The sequence below is a fragment of the Dama dama genome, chromosome X (genome assembly GCF_033118175.1).
Source record: "Dama dama isolate Ldn47 chromosome X, ASM3311817v1, whole genome shotgun sequence".
NCBI classification, from domain to species: Eukaryota; Metazoa; Chordata; class Mammalia; order Artiodactyla; family Cervidae; genus Dama; species Dama dama.
The window spans coordinates 40,053,300-40,074,131 of NC_083714.1; the positions used below are offsets into that span (position 1 = coordinate 40,053,300).

Below are 20,832 nucleotides of genomic sequence, written 5' to 3' on the forward strand. Positions count from 1 at the left end.
TATTATCACCCGTGCTGTGAACCTACTCAGCAATGAAATGGAAGCCCAATAACTCATTGCTGAAAACAGCTATATACTATTTTTGGATCCTAAAAGAAATATTTAGCAAAACTTATATGAGCCTAATAAAACTCATGTTATCTATACTATAAATATGCATGCAAGTTCTATTACATGCACTTTTTCCCCAAAAAATCAAAAAACGACGTTAGTGGGCCAGTAAAGGTGGTGTGAGCGGCGAAGAATTGATACTTTTGAACTGTGGTGTTGGAGAAGACTCTTGCGAGTCACTTGGACTGCAAGGAGATCCAACCAGTCTCTCCTAAAGGATATCAGTCCTGGGTGTTCATTAGAAGGACTGATGCTGAAGCTGAAACGCCAATACTTTGGCCACCTCCTGCGAAGAGCTGATTCATTGGAAAAGACCCTCATGCTGGAAGGGATTGAGGGCAGGAGGTGAAGTGCATGACAGAGGATGAGATGTCTGGATGGCATCACCGACTCGACGGACATGAGTTTGAGTAAACTCCGGGAGTTGGTGATGGACAGGGAGACCTGGAGTGCTGCGATTCATGGGGTCGCAAAGAGTTGGACATGACTGAGCGACTGAACTGAACTGAAAGGTGGTGTGTACACTGGTTGTTACAGTGTAACATATTTGTAACATACCAGATTTGGAGCTTGAGCAAGTCTGAATCATAGAGAACAAGGGACAGGCAACTGTTGCCCTTCCTTTCCAGAGTCATCTCCAGCCTGAGGAAGGTACCGCAAAGATAAAAGACGGAGCAGAGGCTTGGAGAGAAGGTTGGTCCTTCCACTCACCATTCGTTCGTTCATTCATTCACTCACCACACACACACTATACACCAGACCCTGTACTAGGAGCTCGGGCTAACCCGGCTCTCCTAGGGAAATCTTCACGAAACAAGTTAAAGACTTGTTTCCCACGCGGAGGAGGGGCCTCCTGGAGAAGGAGGCGCATCTTTCTGTCGCAGCGCGACCTGTTCCGCCCGCCCCGTCCACTCCCCCAAGATGGCGGCTGCTTCGACGCCTGCTCCGGCGCTGGCCGAGTGGGAGTCTTCCCACGCCTTTGGGCTACCGGCTCGCTGCGGACCCCGCGGAGCCCAACGTTCCCAAGAGGCCGCAGGCCCTGCGCTCCCCGCGGCCCCCGCGCCAGGACGGCCCGGCTGAGCATCACCGCTCTGCTGCAGCGCAGCCCCCAGAGCCCCGCCCCCGGGGCCCCACGCCGCTGGCCCGCGTCGGCCCCTATTGACGCCACTGGGGGCGTGTCGGCGCGACCCGCGACGTCGCGACGCGCCAACAATGGCGACTGTGTCATCCTGAGCGGGCCTCGGGTTTCCAAAGTGGTTTCCAAACGTTGACGCGGGAGCCGCAGCTGCCTCAGACCCGATCGGCGGTGGCGGCGCGCCTGCGCGCTCCCGCCTCGACCCGGATCGTGCGGCGGCTGCGAGGCCCGGCGGGGCGAATCAGGTGGGCGGTGGCGCGGCGGGGCCGGAACCTGCGACGCGCGCGCGCGCGGCGGGCAGGCAGCGGGCGGAGCGGGGGGCGGTGCGGCCGGCGAGTGGCCCTGACTTCCCGGGGGCTGCTGGGGCGCCGCGGGGAGGCGGGCCGGGGGGCGGTGGGGAGCGGGCTGAGTGTGGCCAACCTCCTTTTCTCTGTTCCCCTCCAGCATCAGCTCGGCCTCTTCATTCGACCGGAGCTTGCCTCTAGGCTAAGTGGCCAACATGAGCGGCAACAACTTGGATGCGAACGACGAGTTTGATGAGCAGTTGCGAATGCAAGAATTGTACGGAGACACCAAGGACGAAGACACCGAGAAAGATCCCGGTGCAGAAAACGATTCTTTCGGGCAGCAGCCGACTGACACCCCGTACGAGTGGGACCTCGACAAGAAGGCTTGGTTCCCCAAGGTAAGAGTCGCTCGGGCGCCGCTGCACAGCGGGCCCACCTGGCCAGCCTCGCGGGGCGCTCCTTTCACGTTTTCTTTGCTGAGGTCCTGGGTTAGAGCCCCTCTGGCTAGTGACGTTTCTTTTTGTTTTATCTGTGGCAGAACCGACGTATAAAGGAACGGATATCTCTAGGGAGATGTCTTCAATGTAATGTAATTCTTAAGTCCTTTTTATGCCTTATTAATTTTATCTATGACGGTTGCAGTTGGTTTTTGTCAGTGACTGCTTTTTATTGCAAAGAGGAAAAACACCAAGAGCAAATTCAATCGATGTTAGTCTCGAGTAGTCTCAATCTTACTTACCCTGGGAATTCAGATGGTTAACTGATGTGGTAGGTGCAAAATGCAACTTCTTGAGTTGAAAGAAATTGATAAATTGGTAAATTTTTACTGATTGAACTTTGCATCTTTTTTCCTTCCCTACTAAAGTTGGTCGTAGACACGTATATTTGAACCATATCACTATAGGAATATGACAGGAAGAGCACAGAATTTGGATGGAAAAGATCTGTGCGTATTTATTTAGAGTACCTGTAAATTGTTAAGCATTCTGTTTAAGCTTGGAAGTAAAATGACCGATGTTAAACTTGGTTCTGTAAACTTTTTGATCAGAGTACCCTGTTAATCAAAGTCTCGTGGTACAGGTGGAAAACAGGATTCTTATCACACACCAATAGACTTGCAAGCCAGTGATGCAAACCGTGTCTGCATTGTGTAATTTGAGTGTTATTTTTTTTAATTATTTATTTCAACTATTTCCCATTTTTTGTTGTGTGTATGTTCCAATCCCTCTGAATTGTTAAACATAACATTTCACTTGGTTACTGGTGGTGCCAGCTAGAGTGCAGATTTGGTTTCTTCAGCCTTCTGAGTACTTCAACAGTCATCTGCTATTAGAGTAATTTTTGGCTCTATCTTTTTATGTTATGGAACCCATACCAATTCAAACTTCCAAGTTTTAAATTTTCCTCATTCCTATGTGTTCCTCACATTGACTGGTATGAAGATATAACTACGTTTGTTTCATTGTGCAATTGTGTCTTTTTCTTTAAGAGCCAGGACGATGGATGTGAGTTGGATTTGTTCTTGATTTGTTTTGACATTAAATGATAATGTGATTTAATTCGTAATGGTGTTAAAATAGCTTTTAATTTTGTAATTGTTAGCCCCATCCTTTATACATCAAATCAGAGTTCTAGTCTTTGTGTTCTCTGCCTACAGGTATTTAAATATTTAGAGTGCATACACTTATGTTCATCTGTGTAATAAAAGAAAATTTGATTCTGTTGTTAGGTTATTAGTTGACTGTTGGTTTTTATTCTGTTTATTGTTATCTGGTACTTCCTTTGATATATATATTTGTAGTCTTAGTCAAGTAGACTATAGAGATAGTAATTTACGATTGAAACAACTAGGAAAGGTGCCAACATCACTTAAAATGCCTTTAATAGTATCTCAGACTTCTGTGTTGATAATCCAAGTACCCATGTCTTAATTTTTTTATTCTCTTTGGCAGTTTTCTACGTAGGTGACTATTCTTCATATATGCTTTAATTACTGTTATCCACAGAAACACTCAAATGTGACATTGTATAACTGAATATACTGTTATTTAACACAGTGTAGACTTTTCACAGTAGGAAATCATTTTTTAATTTCTGTGTGTGTGTGCACTAAACTTCTTATTTAGATCACTGAAGATTTCATTGCTACATATCAGGCCAATTACGGCTTTTCTAACGATGGTGCATCTAGTTCTACTGCAAGTGTCCAAGGTGTCCAAGATGTCAGTGGTAGGCCTGCAGAAGAACCTCCGCAAAGACAACCCCCTGAACCCAGTGATCCGAAAAAGAAGGGAGAAAAGAGAAAGGCTGAATCAGGCAAGTAGATTTAGCTTGCAAAACATGAATATAAAAGTTAAAAATATGAGTATGTGTACATGTATTTACTTTTTGGAGAGTTAGAACTTTGACAGAATCATAAGATGGGTATTTTTAATTATTATTATTATTCGGGTTCATGTGTTGACTCTCCCACTAACCTGTAGGCATCAAGTGGATTGTTTCAATTCAGTTCAGTTCTCAGTTTCTTCCTTTGCAGAACAGTATTCTTATTAGGAGATTAAAGTTCTGTTTATACAGTTGGTTTGGTTTTTTTGTTTGTTTTTTTTTTTTTTTTGGTACTTCTAATTAAATTAAACAAGTCAATTTTGCTTGGCCAGGTCTGACACAGTAGATTGGAGTCAGAAGCAACCTATGCCAGCTTATAGTCAGAGCAATGGTAAGGTTTTTTTTTTTAAGGTAGTATCAGGTTCATAAAGAACCAAGATAAGCTAGCCATCTTTTTTCAGACAGGGCTCTGAAGTGAATTACTTGTCCAAAGATCCAAATACTTTGAAAACTAGCCAGTGATTTGATTAAGTCTGTCTTATTCTAAGGGTAAGAAAAAGTTCCTGGAAGTTTTGAGAAACTGCCACACTGTCAGGATTTCATAATGGGACTCTTACCTTTTCTTGCATGTGTTTTATTTATTTACTTGATTTTTATTTTTAGGATGGTTTCATGTTGAAGAAGACAGAAATACAAATGTTTATGTGTCTGGTATGTATACCTTGTAACCACATTTAGAATAGAAAATATTTGATTTTGAGGTTTATCACAAAGTTATTTTTAGATTTCCATTTCTCTGAATTCTGTTATTTATCATTGTGTCATTTATTTGTTCAGCCATTTACATTAGTGAGGAATACGTTGTTTTTTTATAAAACTAAGAAAAAGTACCTGTATATAACTGCATGCCATCCTTTCTGACGGCTTTAGGTAACTCAGCAGTTTGCCCCTTCAGATTCATTGATAAAAGGCCTAATCAAAGCATGATTTTAATGTATATTTGAATACATTAAAATATGAAATTTCTTCAAGTCTATAGATGTGAGATTTTTACACACTTAGAAAACCAAAATTTTGGTGCACTCATCACTCATCCAAATTACAGATTTTGAATTAGTAGAAACTTAAGTAACCCTCACCTTTGTTATAGATGCCTTTATAATTTTTTTTCCTTAACATCACAGGTTTGCCTCCAGACATTACAGTGGATGAATTTATACAGCTCATGTCGAAGTTTGGCATTATTATGAGAGATCCTCAAACAGAAGAATTTAAGGTCAAGCTTTACAAAGATAATCAAGGAAATCTTAAAGGAGATGGACTTTGCTGTTATTTGAAGGTTAGTTATGTGGTCGTGTAAGTTTCTTCTATCTCCATTTTCAGCTCAGGAACCAGGGCTATAATTTTGTATAGTTGATAACCAAGGGTGAGGGCTATTCAAAACAAGATGGGAAGAAAACTCTTGTTTCTGATTGTGCTTGTGTGTATCACATTGATAAAGTTATTTACTTGCTCTTGTAAGAAACTATGTTACCAAGTCAAGGTATTACGCAAGTCATAGGACAGAGGTGCTTCTTTTGTCTTAAAAGAATTCTTGCTACAAATATCTCTTTAGGAGTGTATGCATGTAATTAAGGCAGAACACATTCAAAAAAATCCACAAAGAAAAAGTCTGTAACATTTTATTCTCCCATTGGAATGAGTTAGACCAGGGTTTGGCAAACTTCTGCCCACTGCCTATCTTTGTGAATGAAGTTTTATTGTAACACGCCCACATTGATTCATTTATACATTTGTCTATACCTCCTTTCACATTTCAATAGCAAAGTTAAATAGTTGCAACACAGACCATGACCCACATAGCCTAAAATATTTACTCACCAGCCCTTTACAAAAGAAGTTTTCTGACCCCTGAATTAAACCATAAAGGAAGTGATAATTTAGGCTTAGTGCTTTGAAATATATTTTGAATGAGAGAAGAGAGGGTAGTATTAACAGACATTTGCAGAACTTTATGTATTCATGGTACCATAAATTGCACAGGGGAAAGTTCAGTGTCAAGGCAGCCATTATTTTTGGAATACCTATCACCTTAGGAGCATGTGTTACTATGCATTATTGCAGGGTACAAAAGAAATGGGCACAATGATGGCATATTACATATGTCTTGGAACCTGAAAATAATTACAAAGTGAAATCAAAGTGTTAAAATAACAGTACCAACGTCACGAGTGTGTTGTGAGTATACAGCATTTCAGTGAAACCAGAGGAGGCTAAGAGTAAGCTGACAGCATTGGGAAAGATAGGTTTTTGACCTTGTTCTTGAACATGATGGGGATCATACAAGACTATGACCATTATAGGAAGATATTTATGTAATTTTCAAACGTAAGGAGCTTGAACACTTAATAAGTTCTTCAGGGTTTACTAAAAATCTGTGAAGAGTCTTAGGGGGTTTCATTGGGTTTTAAATTTTTTAAATTGAAAAATAGGGTTTATATATAAACTTGATATATAAAATTTATGATCCATGAAAGTATAAGATTACCAAACCAGTGAATTGAGTTCCAGAATAACATAGTTAATTGTTCCAGGATCCATATTTGATTGTGTGGCTGAATTCAGTTGTCCTTTTGAGTTTTCCTCAGATCTTTGAATCAGTGCAGAGCTGACAACGGCCCTCTTTGTATAGGACCCAGAATGCACAAATGTGTGTAATGCTCAAGCTGTCAGATAATCATCTTCCTAGTATATCACAGACCTACATTTTAATTGATGAACAAAAAAAACTAAAGGCTGACCAAACTCTTCCCAGTTTCTTCAGTCATCTCGTCTTTTAAGTAGGGAACTTTTAGAATTTTAAAACTGGAATGCACCTTAGAAATCACGCAAGTCCATTTGCCTCATTGTACAGATGAGAAATTGAGACTCCAAAAGGCAAAACTGCAATTCCAGTAATGGTATAACTTTAATTTTGTCGGGAACTCTGCAAAGAAGGCATTTCCATTCACATTTTATAGATGAAGAAATTGGGGCTCAGGGGGCTTGAATAACTTGCCTAGCGTCATATAACCGGTTGGGGACAATTGTGACTTAAATACAAGTTTCCTGATAGGCATTCTGGAGTTCTTTATTCCCATGTAGGTAGTTACATTTAAATTTTTATTTTGTGTATAGTCATCATTCATCTAAAACACTCCTAAAGTTTTGTTTCAGTTTGTAACTTACTGATTGTAATTTGTTTTCGCTTTTCAAAGAGAGAATCTGTGGATCTGGCATTAAAACTTTTGGATGAAGATGAGATTAGAGGCTACAAGTTACACGTGGAGGTGGCAAAATTTCAGTTGAAGGGAGAATATGACGCCTCAAAGAAGAAGAAGAAGTGCAAAGACTACAAGAAAAAGCTGTCTATGCAACAAAAGTTGGTGTTTTTTTTCCCGTTTTGAAAGTTTTTGTATAAATATTCTAGAGTATGTTTTTGGTAATAACTGCATAGTTTTGTTCCATCAAATATGCCTGCAGATTATTTTTAAAGAATTTTCATTTACTATACACCTGAAAATAACACATTATAAATCAACTATATGTCAATATAAAATAAAAATTTTTTAAACTTTAATTAGATCCTCAGAAGCCTTCCGTAATCTGTGTAATAAGATGTTTGGCAGTGATGGTGTTTTTCATTTTCTGGGGTGTTCATTTTTAATACAACAGGGACTTAAATAAAGCCATCTCTACAGAAAATGTTGAATATCAGATTAAATAAGATGGTTCAGGTTTATATATGAGAGCCATTAGTTCATTTTTAATGTGGATGGAATCAGCGCACCAGGAGCTAAATTTTTACATTTATACTAGTTAGTAGGAGTTAGAACTTAGAAATTATAAGCTTTATCATTTTTCGTGTACTATGTGGTTGTATATAATATACACATGTCATCAAGTTTCTATTAATTTATTTAATGTTTTTTGAAATATACTGGTTTTAAGAAATGAGCCAAAATGATGAGCACTTAGATCATGGTGAATTCTAAATAAAGCTTCTAACACTGTGCTTAAACTAATGGTAAAATGGTTATAAAAGAATTTAGTTGTGATGCCAATAGTTTTTATAGGAATAAAGTAGATACCTAAGCATTTTATAGACAAATCAGTAAGATTTAAGATTGTAACAGAGTAGTTTTACATATTTCAGTGCAGTTGTTTGTTCTTTATAATTATAAAATACCTAGAAACTAATACAATTTGAACATTTCCTTGGCCTCGAAATGTCTCTTCCTAGATAGTCATAGATACTAAATAATTACCAATTTTCCAGGAGTCTCATTGGAATGTTTGCAACCAGACAGCAGTTCTGAAAAATATACTTACTCTGAGCATTTCAGATACTGGGTCCATCTTTCACCTGCCCATTATTTTTATTTCAGAAAACTGTGCAGTAACTGTGACTAAAATACACATTGTTTTGGAATCAAATAATAATCATTATTAAGCATTCAATAAAGGATTATATTTATAGCTGGTTTTTTCCTCTCTCCAACAAGTCTGAAATGAAATTCACAACTTCTTGTTCCTGCTTTGTCTCCTTAGGCAGTTGGATTGGAGACCTGAGAGACGAGCTGGCCCATCCCGAATGCGCCATGAGCGAGTTGTCATCATCAAAAACATGTTTCATCCAATGGATTTTGAGGTAGGAAGAAGTATTCTTACAGTTAGAAACACAGATATTCTTTCTTTCAAGAGAACCCAAAGCTTGCCTCACCACATCTTTCTCATGTCGCATCCTGCATGTTCATGAGTTGTCATGGTTGGAAAATGGAACCAAGAATCAATTGAAGGTTTCAGATTTTCCCAGGTTTAGTCCAGTGTTCTTTTAGTCATATCCCAAGTAAACCAGTCTAATACCCATACTGTGGCCCCAAATGGCAGCTGCTATATTAAAAATACAGTCTTGAAAAGATTGCTGTGAGTCACTTGTGGATGTTAAGTACAGTTCAACAATACAGGCTTACTTTGGCGGGGAGGACCAGTTTCACAATTGGAAATGAAAACCTCACTTTAGTGCTGGAAGTTTGATCCTTAAAAAACCTTAGCTTAGTGAAATACTGCTGCTGCTGCTGCTAAGTCACTTCAGTCGTGTTTGACTGTGCGACCCCCACGGCCAGCAGCCCACCAGGCTCCTCTGTCCACAGAATTCTCCAGGCAAGAATACTGGAGTGGGTTGCCATTTCCTTCTCCAAGTGAAATACAGTCCCCGACATTTGAGTAGTGGAGGTTTTTTTTCAGAATCTAATTTTTACAAAACTCTTTAGTGGCTATTAGGAGGACTTCGTAATACTTGATGTCCATGGACGATTCTAGGAACAGCAAATAAAAGTGAATAAAGGAAGCAGAGCTACTAGAGAGGATTAAGGAATATTAGTTGTCATCAGGGTACCTTGTGTTACATTCTGCATCTTGTTCTTTTCTGTGTGTTTTGGCCTAGACTCATGGGATCATTCATGGAAGAACAATTCTTTATTCTCTGCCTGGATTCTGAAATTAATGATAACAAGTTACACATAAGAAAGCAATGTTCCTAATGTAAAATTCCAGACAGTTTGCATATGTTCTTGTTCCTACCAAAGCCCACTCTTGTTCCTTTTGTGCACTGAGACAGAATCAGAGTAGCAATATCATTTTAGCCCCCTTTGAGAGAGCTCCAAAATGGTCTGTGAAACTCCATCTCTGTAAATAGTGAGGTGATAGGATTTACTGTGCATCTATGGAGGCTGTATCTTTTGAGGTCATTGAGAAGATACATGTGGTCTATTAGTACTGTGTGGTGTCTCTTCTAACTCCAATCCTGAAGAATCTTGAAATACAACAGAGCCAGTTTAGACTTGCAGTGATAATGAACTATGTTTGTTGTTTTTTTTTAATGCATGTAGGGACTTTCCTGGCGGTCCAATGGTTAGGACTCTGAGCTTCCACTCCTGGGGGCCCTAAGTTCAGTCCCTGGTCAGGGAACTAAGATCCCTCAAGCTGCAAGGGCGGCCAAAAAACCCCCACACGTGTTCACATGCACACTAAATGCTTTTTGAAATGCTGTCCCTCCCAGTTGGGTCTTTGAAAGGCATGTATAAATGGATCATGGTATCTAGTCTACTTGGTGCAACTCCAGAATTCCCTGTGATTCATCTACATTTTATTTCCTTGGCATATAATTGTTTTTTTTAGTTAGGTGACCTATTAATTTCTGTGACTCGAGACCTTAGACTCACAACATTCTATACTCCTAACACTTGAACATGAACATAAATGTAAATTTAATTGATTAAGTATCCGGGCTCTCTGCAAGTTGAAGTCTGTTGAGTAATTACCTTTAACCTGTTTCTGCCTCCTGCCTTGCTCATTGAAGACACTTACGTCTAGCTATCACCCTGGGCAGACTTAATTTTTCCTAGCGTAACAAATAATCTTTCCTCCCAAAAGCACATTTATTCTTCCTTGACTCCTACAAATTCCCTCCAGTGGATGTTTTTAAGCATAGAAATTTTATGCATGTAAGTTCTTGATTGTTTAAAAAAGAAAATCTTGATTGGTTTAGTATAACTTTGGAATTATAGAGCCTTTATATTAACCAGTTTTATTTTATTCATAGCATTTATTATCTGAAATTATTGGATCTCATCTGTTAGAATATGAGCTCCATGAGAGGCAGGGCACTGTCTACCTGGTTTGCTGTTATATTCCCAGTGCTTAGCACACGGAAGGCCCTCAAACATTCATCTGAAGAAGTGAAAGAATGAATGAAACCTCTTTTACTCACAAGGCAGAGTGTTTTCATTCACTCAGTGAATAGAATATTTTCTCTTGAGCATCTTTGCAAATGAAGGAAAGTTTTCAGACAGCTGTGCCACAGAGGCTGGGGAGGGCAGTGATGGGCTTCAGAGTTCTTGGGCAGAGAAACCCTTGGTACTGTCTTTGTTTGCCCATCTACCTGGGCTTGTGTGGTCTGCCGAGCTTGATGAGAGCCTGTCAGCAGTTTCTGTGTTTTTGCTCAGTGTTTCGTAGGCCTGAATGTGAAAGTGTATCAGTATAGGCCTGTCCACTGTAGTAGATTGTCCAGTGTGGTAGACTATAGCCACATGTCATTATTTAAATTTATTTATTTTATTATTATTATTTTTCCTCTTTGGCCATACCATGTAGCCTCTGGGATCTTAGATCTCTGACCAGGGGTTGAATCTTTTTTTTTTTTTTTTTTTTAATTGAAGTTTTTGTGGCAACCCTGTGTGGAGCAAGCCTGTTAGTACCATCTTTCCAGTAGCATTTGCTCACTCTCTTTCTCTCTGTCACATTTTGGTAATTGTCACAGTAGTTTATACTTTTTTGTTGTTACTCTATTTGTTATGGTGATTTGTGATCAGTAATCTTTGTTACTATGATGACTTGCTGGAGGTTCAGGTGATGGTTAGCATTTTTTAGCAGTATTTTTTAAATTAAGGCATATCTTTTTTTAGATATGTTGCTTTTGTACACTTAATAGACTACAGTATAGTGTAACATAACTGGAAAACCAAAAAAGTTTGTGTGACTTGCCTTAATTGCAATATTTGCTTTATTGTGCTGTTCTGGAACCGAACCTGCAGTATCTCCAAGGTATGCCTGTATGTCCAAACAGCAGATTAGTGTTAGAAGCAAAATGCCTAGAAATACTTTTTGGTATCAGGGTGAACAGTGAAGGCTAGTATTTTAAATGTAACTTTAAGGGGTTTTCAGTGTTTAATTCAAAGCCTTATTTTAAAAAAAATCATGCCTGGCAAATTTGAATACTAAGAGATGGAAAACCAAAACTCAGATGCAGAGGTGGATTTCTCATTGTGTATAACAGGGCTGTCCAATAGAAGTCTAATCTGAGCCACATATGTAACTTAAATTTTTCTAGCAGCCATAGTATAAATACAACATGAAACAGGAAGTAAATTTTAATAATGAATTTTCTTTAATCCAATATATCCAAATACTATGATTTTAGTGTATACCATAAAAATGTTAATAAGCTATGTTTCATTGTTTTTTTCCCCCTTTGGTACTAAATTTTCAAAATCTGATATTTACTTCACATCTGCAGCCCACATCAATTTGGACAAGTCACATTTCAAGGGTTCAGTAGCCACATGGGGTTATTGGCAACTGTCCTGAATAGGTTTAGATTGGAAAGGAATGAGAAATACGGTTTTTTCCTGGGAAAACAAAGCACCACCCTGGAAAAAAATTATATGTTGAACACGGAAGGTTTCAGCTTAACAGTCTTGAGTTTAGTCTCAGGTCTGTTGCTTGCAAAGAGCTGTCTTTGGAAAATTTTCATGCTTAGCTAAGTTAAAGATACTTAACCAGGGGAAGGGGTTATTATCTTTAAGTCTCATGATACTATAGCAGTAGAGACACATTTGTTTTTCAAGCTGGTAAAAATGAAAACAGGAGTCTGGGAAGTCTTTGGCTGAAATTTTATGTTCTTTTAGGAAGGGCACTGAGACTTTGATAAAGAAATAAAGACAGGGACTTCCCTGGTGGTCCAGCGGTTGACAGTCCGCCTTCCAATGCAAGGGACGCTGGTTCAGTCCCTGGTTGGGGAACTGAAATCCCACACGCCACCAGGCAACTAAGCCTGCATGCTGCAACTAAAACCTGATGCAGCCAAAAATAAAAAAAGTTCTTAAAAAAGAAAGACAGTAATGCACCCCTCCCTCTACTGTGGAATCATGCTTAAATTTGTCAAATATTTTGAAACAGTTCTTGTTTTTAATATAATCCTGATTTCCTTTGGTAAAGAAAATAGAGTTATTAGGAACAGTTTATCAAACTGAAAAAGTTTTTATCGACTGTTCATTGTGTGAAAAGACTGTGCTGTGTTCTGTGAGGTATTTGAAATTCAGTCAAGGGAGATTCCTGCTTTCAGAAAGCACCCAATCTGATAGGAACTACCTGCCACACACACATCACTAGAAGCCACCCCATGGCTTTACTAAATGAGTATGGAGTTTATGCTCCATTCCCCATTCCTCTCAGGTTTGAGAATTTTATATAAAACAAATTGGCATATTCTCCAAAGTTAGATTTTATAAGTGGGAGAAATCCAGAGTCCTGCCAGCTATAGTTTTAGAAGCCTCAGATTTATAGGATTTTTACAGTTTTAATTTTAAATTTGATTTCAGTAACTGCCTACCAGTTGTTTATTTCTGCCTTTTGACAAACTTTAAGAAGGAGAAGCCACTTGTCATTTTTTGCTGTTCTCTTTAGTTGGTGAGGATTCAAATGTTTCCTAAAAAGTGTTTAGGTCTGCTTCAATAGAAATTAGTAGATAGGATATCCTTGTATTGTTTGTATGTAGTTGAAATTCAGGTTGATAATGTAACTTTTTTACGAGCCTTTTTCATGCTTTGGAACTTGAAGAAAAATTTAATTCCCACAGGAAATCTTAAGTCCTTTTGTTGTTGGGGGAGGGGGACTCAAGACCACTAGAAGCAGCAGTGTTTGAGTATTCTTAATAGACATAGTTGCAAGAAAGCAGTAGTTAAGCACATGTTTTTATTGTCTGGTTAACAGCAGCTCCTTAATTTGTGTGTTTCTATTGCAGTGTGGTAGGAGGCAAGATGAACAGGAATCCTTATAAGGGAGGTTTACCCTATGAGTTAAAATAGAATCTCAGAAGCACAAAGAATAATTGTAGGACACTCCATCAATGAAGGGCTTCCCTCATGGCTCAGTTGGTAAAGAATCTGCCTGCAGTGCAGGAGATCCCGGTTCAATCCCGGGGTTGGGAAGATCCCCTGGAGAAGGGATAGGCTACCCACTCCAGTATTCTTGGCTTCACTAGTGGCTCAGCTGGTAAAGAATCCACCTGCAATGCGGGAGACCTGGGTTCGATCTCTGGATTGGGAAGATCCCCTGGAGAAGGGAAAGGCTGCCCACTCCAGTATTCTGGCCTGGAGATCTCCACGGACTGTATAGTCCATGGGGTCGCAAAGAGTTGGACATGACTGAGCAACTTTCACTTCACTTCATTTCAGTCAATGAAAAGGATATATGTCTCCCCCTTGCAACATTTTAGTAAATAGGAATCTATGCAAAGCACAAAGCAAAGATTTTTCATCTTCACAGTCACTGTAATGCTCATGCAGAACATAAGAATTAGCAGTCTCTGACTTAATATGTGCCACAGGACTTCACCTGTTACAGCTGCTATTATTTGGGATTTTCACTGACGTCTTCCTTCCAACTCTCCTTTGCCACTGCATGTTCTCATTGCTGCCTACCATACTTGTCTATCCCCCCACCTTAAAGCCAGGCAGACCAGTAGTAGTAGCAGCAGATGTGATAGTCTAACTTCTTTCGACTTTGATTTTTTTTAATTTTGTAGACTGCAGGCAAACATAGCTAATAACCTTAAGCAAAACTTTTGTTTGTTGGTTTGTCAGAGCAATAAATTTCATTCTCAGGATTTATAAAGGGGAAAACCCCTTTTAATTGAGTGTGTTTTTGTAGGATGATCCACTGGTGTTGAATGAAATCAGAGAAGACCTTCGAGTAGAGTGTTCAAAGTTTGGACAAATTAGGAAGCTCCTTCTCTTTGATGTAAGTTCGTGGCTTGAACAAATGATTCCTAAAGCAATTTTTTTTCCATTTTAATAAGTTATTACCAAATGTCAGTATGCCTCCAAGTTTTTGTATTAATGTTTTTATGTAGTAGGTCTGCTCTCTAGTGGTGGTGATCTGTTAGCAGCAATTAGATGAACGTGGATTACAAGCCAAGACTTTGAGAGACTTGGTTATTTTCCGTTATCATCACTCTTGAGTATGTATATGGCCAGGTGAAAGTATAAAAGAGTCATCACTTATTGATTGCAAACTACAGTTACTTTACATGTTATCTCATTTAATCCTCCCAATCCCCTGAGATAGGTAGGCGCTATTTTACCCATTTTTATTTATTTACCCATTTTACAGATGAGGGAGTTTAGAGATTGAGCACCTTGCCCAAGGTCATTTAGCTGGTAAATGGCAGAGCCAGGATTTAATCCCAAGGCTTTTCAGCTTCAGAGCCCACATTCTTAACAACCATGCTGTCTGCTTCTTCTTTGATACAGTTATGAGCAGGAACATTTCCAAGGATATCATGCTTGGTTTTTGCTAGACAAAGTTAAGCTAAAGAAGTAGCTAGCTGCGTGTCACTGGCTGGAGTAAATGGAAAGAAAGACTTCATACATAAAATCTTTAGCTTAAATGATCAGAAAGAATACTACTTCCCTACTTTGCCACGTGCATATATTTCTCTTTCAGTTTTCTCATTCATTCCTTCTTTTATCTTCCTTGTTTTTTTTTAGAGACACCCCGATGGTGTGGCCTCTGTGTCCTTTAGGGATCCAGAGGAAGCTGATTATTGTATTGAAACCCTCAATGGAAGGTGGTTTGGTGGGCGTCAAATCACTGCCCAAGCGTGGGATGGAACTACAGATTATCAGGTGAGTTCTGCAACTGTCAAGGGCACATGAACTCTTTCATTCCAACAGATACTGATCTAGCAGTTTTTCATGTAAGTTTTCGGTTATGTGTAATCTGTTTAATGTAACAGTACTTTTAAATAATCCTTTACATTCAGAGTATGGAAAGAAAAAATTTCATTCTTTAAGTTTATAAGTCTGAAGTGTCGAGCTTGCTCAGAATAGAAATAGGGAAAGAACACATTAAGCTAAAGTGTTTCTCTTCTTTTCTGTCTTATGAAGTACAGACAGTTCAATGATTAACTTTTTAATTGATGAGGTATTTCTGCAGTGCTGTGGCATTGGGCATTTATTTAAACGATCTTAAGGTCAGTGCTAGTAAGTTAAGGTGTAAAGTTTGGAAAGTGAAGCTAGGGAATTGCTTTCATTTCCCAGAAGTGATACCTCATAAAATCAGAGTACTGTCAGCAATATTAGAAATGTTCCAAGACGTTACTTCTTTTGGCCTAAAACATCTCTTAACAGCAGTTTCCATGTGTACACAGGTGGAGGAGACCACAAGAGAAAGGGAGGAAAGGCTGAGAGGATGGGAGGCTTTCCTCAACGCTCCTGAGGCCAACAGAGGCCTGCAGCGTTCAAATTCCATCCGTGCTCCAGAAAGGGCAGGGCCTTCTAGAGTTAGGCATTTTTCTGAGCACCCTGGCACATCTCAAACAAATGTTCAAGCAGCCGCAACTGAAATGGCATTTGAAGAACCTATAGATGAAAAGAAGTTTGAAAAAATGGAAGATGGGGGAGAAGTTGAAGAAGCTGCTTCTGAAAAAGATGCTCAAGAAGGTGGCCCTGAAAAAGAAGCTGAAGGTCCCCAAGAAGAATCTGAAGAGAGCTGCCTTGAAAGAGAGTCTAAGGAAGGCTGTCTCAAGAGAGAGCGTGAAGAAGACTTCCCCGAGAGAGAGTCTGGAGAAGGCAGCCCTGAGAAAGAGCATGAAGAGGGTAATCCTAACAAAGAGTCAAAAAAGACTGTCCCTGAAAGAGAATCCAAAAAGAAGAAACTCAAAACAGATCCTGACAAGAACGGCCGTGAGGAGGAGTCTGAAGAAGAAGGCCCTGGCAAGGAGTCTGAGGGGGAGGCCAGCCCCCAAAAGGTGGCTTCTGAAGATGATGACTCAGAACAAGAGTCTGAAGACTGCTCGGAAAAGCAGTTTGAAGATGGCTCTGAAAAAGAGTTAGAGGAAAATGGCCTTGAGAAAGGTTTTGAGGAAGATGCCTCTGACAAGGAATTTAATGAAAACATTCCGGAAAAAGAGTTAGAAGAAAATGAGTCTGAAAAATCAGAATTCGAAGATGACAGCTCTGAAAAAGTGTTTGATGAAGAAGGCTCTGAGAAAGAGTTTGACGAAGAGTCAGATGAAAAGGAAGAAGAGGAAGATGCATATGAAAAGGTATTTGATGATGAGTCGGATGAGAAAGAGGACGAAGAAGATGCAGAAGAAAAGGAACTTGAAGATGCTGATGAAAAGGACGAAGAAGATGATGCAGATGAAAAGGTATTTGAAGATTCAGATGGAAAAGAAGATGAGGAAGATGGAGATGTAAAAGAAGATGAAGACATAGATGAAAAGGTGTTTGAAGATGATGATTCCAATGAGAAGTTGTTTGATGACGATTCCAGTGACAAATTGTTTGAAGATTCTGATGAGAGAGGGACTGTGGGTGGTTTAGGGAATGTTAAGGAGGAAGGGCCCTTGTCCACAGGCAGCAGCTTTGTTCTCAGTAGTGATGATGATGATGATGACGACACTATTTAATCCCTTAAACTTGCTTTTTAGGGAGATTCCATCTCCATTTTGCCTCTGCTGCAGGGTAATTACTCGTAGTATTACATGAGCGTGTGCATAGAGGTAGGATGCCATCTGATTAATGCAGTGAAGTGTTCATGGTTATCTGTACCTAATGATTTTAAATATGTGTTCATTGGCTGTTCAGTTCAAACTCCGTAGCATAATGCAAGTTAACTTGCTCCTTGTCCTTTGTCAGATTTGTTAAGTGCATGCAAAATAATATTTTTTAAAGTATTCTGATTGAAGTTTGTGACATTCAGAAATAAAGTTGTTGATATGCAGAAATGGAAAATTGTACTCAAGTTAAATTGCATTTTTAATTCTTGCTCTTGCTTTTTTCATACTAACGTTTGGTTTTTTTTAAGGACTTGAAAAATCCCTGTAGGTGTCTCCTTGCGTCCACTTTATGATGTTACCACTGATATCCCCATTTCCCCTCTCTAAACCAGAACGTGTTACTAAAACTTATGAGGTAAAGAACTCTTCGGAGTTTTTCGCTCCCCAGTCCTCACAAGTTACTTTTTTCTACCCTCTTCCCATGAAAATTGACTCTTAAACGTGCAAAGGTGAACTTCCCAAAGTCCACAGCTTCCATTATTGAAGAAATGGAGGAGATTAGAATTCTACCATTTACTGTTTGGACACCTCTAGAAGTTGATTCAAGTTACAGGACCTTTCCCCAGAAAAATCTGTGCATACACTACACAACCTTTTGTATCCAGTTTGGGGCAGTTCAAGTGCATCTCCTGGAGTTTAAGAACTTTTCTCACGCATATTTCAGATTTTGTTTTTGGTTTTGTTCTAGAATCGTGGTACCTAGTACTATGGAAATTGTGTAGTTCCAATAAAAAATGTGGCTCTTTTCTTGATTGCGCTTTCCAAATTCAGTATTGATGACTGACTTCTGATGTTGCACTTAAGAAGTTATTCTCATAAATTAGAATTAAAATAAACTGCATTGGTGCATTTTCATCATACCGTCTGTCAGTGTAATCATTACCCTCTTCAGACAGAAAAGACTTGTACTTCAAGCCAACTTTCTGAGAATTTTTTTGTTCATGTCTGGGATCTGTTAAAAATCTTCAGCCTTTTCACCAGGGACAAATCAGTGAAAGAGGTGAAGAAAGTTAAACAAAAATTGCAAACCAAAATAGTGTTCCTTTTAAAGATAAGCCAGGAAAAAAAAAAAGATAAGCCAGAAGCATTTAAACACTTTATTGTGTTTTACTACAGTTTATAGTAATTTGGTGGAGAATTGTTTTTCTAAACAAAAAGGAAAGAATGCTTTCTTTTCTGTACACAATGGAACACATAACTACAACATACTTTAGCTCTAAGACTGTTAGAAGGAGGCCATTTTCATTCTAACTTCTTTCCCCTGCTCATTAATTTGGTTTATATCAAATACTCATACTCTTTCACATAAACATCCTGGAAGCAAAATTCACCAACAGCTGCAAAATGGTAAATAATTTATGAGGTGATACTGGTGAGCAGACATTAAGAGTCATGAAGCACCCACCTGTTTTCCAAGTAATCAGGTTTTAACAGTCCTGAAAATGGAATTTATTGTTAAGCAGCAGTACATCCTGTTATTAAAAGAAAATTAAAATGTAAGGGTGGGTGATAAGCACAGCAATGCTCAACAATTCCCTGACAATTTCTAAGGAGTAGTGCTTCTTAAAACTGTATATATAAGTATCATAATGTATTCAACTCTGAGTGCACAAACCAAAAGTTGCTTCAGGAGTGCCTTTGAAAGGCTTGAACACCATGCCCTCTGAGTCTACAAGTACTTTACATAGGAACAAACTTGAAAATTCATGTTAGAAGGTAAGAATATTACTGATCTTGCCAATATCAATGAAATCACTGAAATCATTACTACTTTTTTACTAAAGAGACCTAACAGCAAAACTGGAGTAATTTGTTCAAAGGATCTCTTCCTTCTCAAGTAACTGGGCTTTTTCTCAAGCCATAAGTGCCCAAATCTGGCCAGTTTGGAAGCCACCACCTTCTTCCTTTGTAGAATGGAATCTGTTTTCCTGATGTAAATTATTTGGAGACGCTGAGGCTTGGAGAGAAGGTGGCAGTTAGCTAATCTGAATACACCTTTCTCAAATAGTGTCCAGAAGTGCTGCTCGAAGTCCTCTGGTGGCCTAGTGGTGAGGATTTGGTGCTGTCGCTGCTGTGGCCTGGGTTGGGGAACTGAGATCCCATAAGACATGAGCTGTAGCCAGAAACGAAAAGTGCTGTTAACTACTTTGAACAGTGCCGTGGCTTGAACAACAGCAGAAGGCTTATACATGTGCCCTTTGTGAGTCTTTGTTAGTATTCTTAAATGTTACTTTTTCCTTGTTGGGCCTCAGATTTGCACACTGCATGCCTGTTTTTAGACACTTCTGGGCATTTTAATTTTTATTTGGAGCCAAGAGGATACTGGTGCTAGATATATTACACTCAAATAACGTCAGCACATTGGCTGCTGTTAGTTATCCGTGGCATATCTGTGCTGTTACCAGTGATGCACCAGTGGTCCTAGGCTAGATAAAGAAAGCTCAGACAATTTTTAGTTTAATTAAAAAATGAAAAATAATAAAAACAAAGTTTAGCAACACAAAGGTGGCTTTTCTGCTGCCAGCATTCTACTTTTTGCACCCTCTGTAACATTTCTACTAAAATAGCAATGATAATGTTAGAAGAGTAAAGCTCTAAGAATAAAACATTTTTTGATTTGCCATTTCCTGCTCTTTTATAGAAATGGCTTTAGTAATAATAATGATACACCTGCAACATCTTATTTTTTTCCTGCAACATCTTAATGTAAAATTTTGTAGGGACTTCTGTGAATAAAACATTTTTTGATTTGCCATTTCCTGATTTTTTTAATAGAAATGGATTTAATAATAATAATGATACACCTGCAACATCTTTTTTTTTTCCTGCAACATCTGAATGTAAATTTTTGTAGGGACTTCTGTGGCAGCCCAGTGGCTAAGGCTTTGAGCTCGCAATACTGGGGTTCCAGTTTCAATCCCTGGTCAGGGAGCTAGATCCCACATGCTGCAGTTAAAGAGTTCAAGTACCACAACTAAGACCCGGCACGGCCAAAGAAATATTATTTTAAAATTTGAGGGACTTGCCTGTGCCGTGTTGGTGGGACAGTGGTGAGCATAGGTGCCTTCCTGGTGCTTCACTGACTGGAGGTCCACCTGCCAGTGCAGGGAATATGGGTTTGATCCCGGGTCTAGGAGAATCCCACATGCCTCAGTGATTAAACCAAAGTGCTCTTATTGCTGAGCATACCCACTGAAAACCTGTGCTCCATTCACAACAAGAGAAGCCACTGAAATGAGAAGGCCACACACCGCAACTAGAGAGTAGCCCCACTGGCCGCAAGTAAAGAAAGCCCACGCATAGCAACAAAGACACCGTTCAGTCAAAAATAAATTCTAAAATATTTCTTTATACTCAACTATGTGTCTAAAGCTTGAAATATATCTTGAGCTCTTTTTAAATGATTTTAAAACTATATATATATATTTTTTTTTTTACAAAAAAATTTTTTTTTGTTTGGCCATGGCATACCATGTGGCTTATGGGATCTTAGTTCCCCAACCAGGGATTGAACTTGGGTCATCAACAGT

General features: G+C 39.2%; 1 protein-coding gene across 1 annotated transcript; it reads left to right on the top strand.

The window, feature by feature from the left end:
- Positions 1 to 1,307: 1,307 nt before the first annotated feature.
- Positions 1,308 to 18,160, top strand: HTATSF1 (HIV-1 Tat specific factor 1). Its single transcript, XM_061138014.1, has 10 exons — positions 1,308 to 1,491; positions 1,691 to 1,931; positions 3,660 to 3,849; positions 4,522 to 4,569; positions 5,043 to 5,197; positions 7,116 to 7,279; positions 8,449 to 8,548; positions 14,389 to 14,478; positions 15,228 to 15,365; positions 15,890 to 18,160. Exons 2-10 carry the CDS (start codon positions 1,746 to 1,748, stop codon positions 17,150 to 17,152), a joined length of 2,334 nt encoding a protein of 777 aa, XP_060993997.1. The 5' UTR covers positions 1,308 to 1,491; positions 1,691 to 1,745; the 3' UTR covers positions 17,153 to 18,160.
- The last annotated feature ends 2,672 nt before the right edge of the window (positions 18,161 to 20,832 follow it).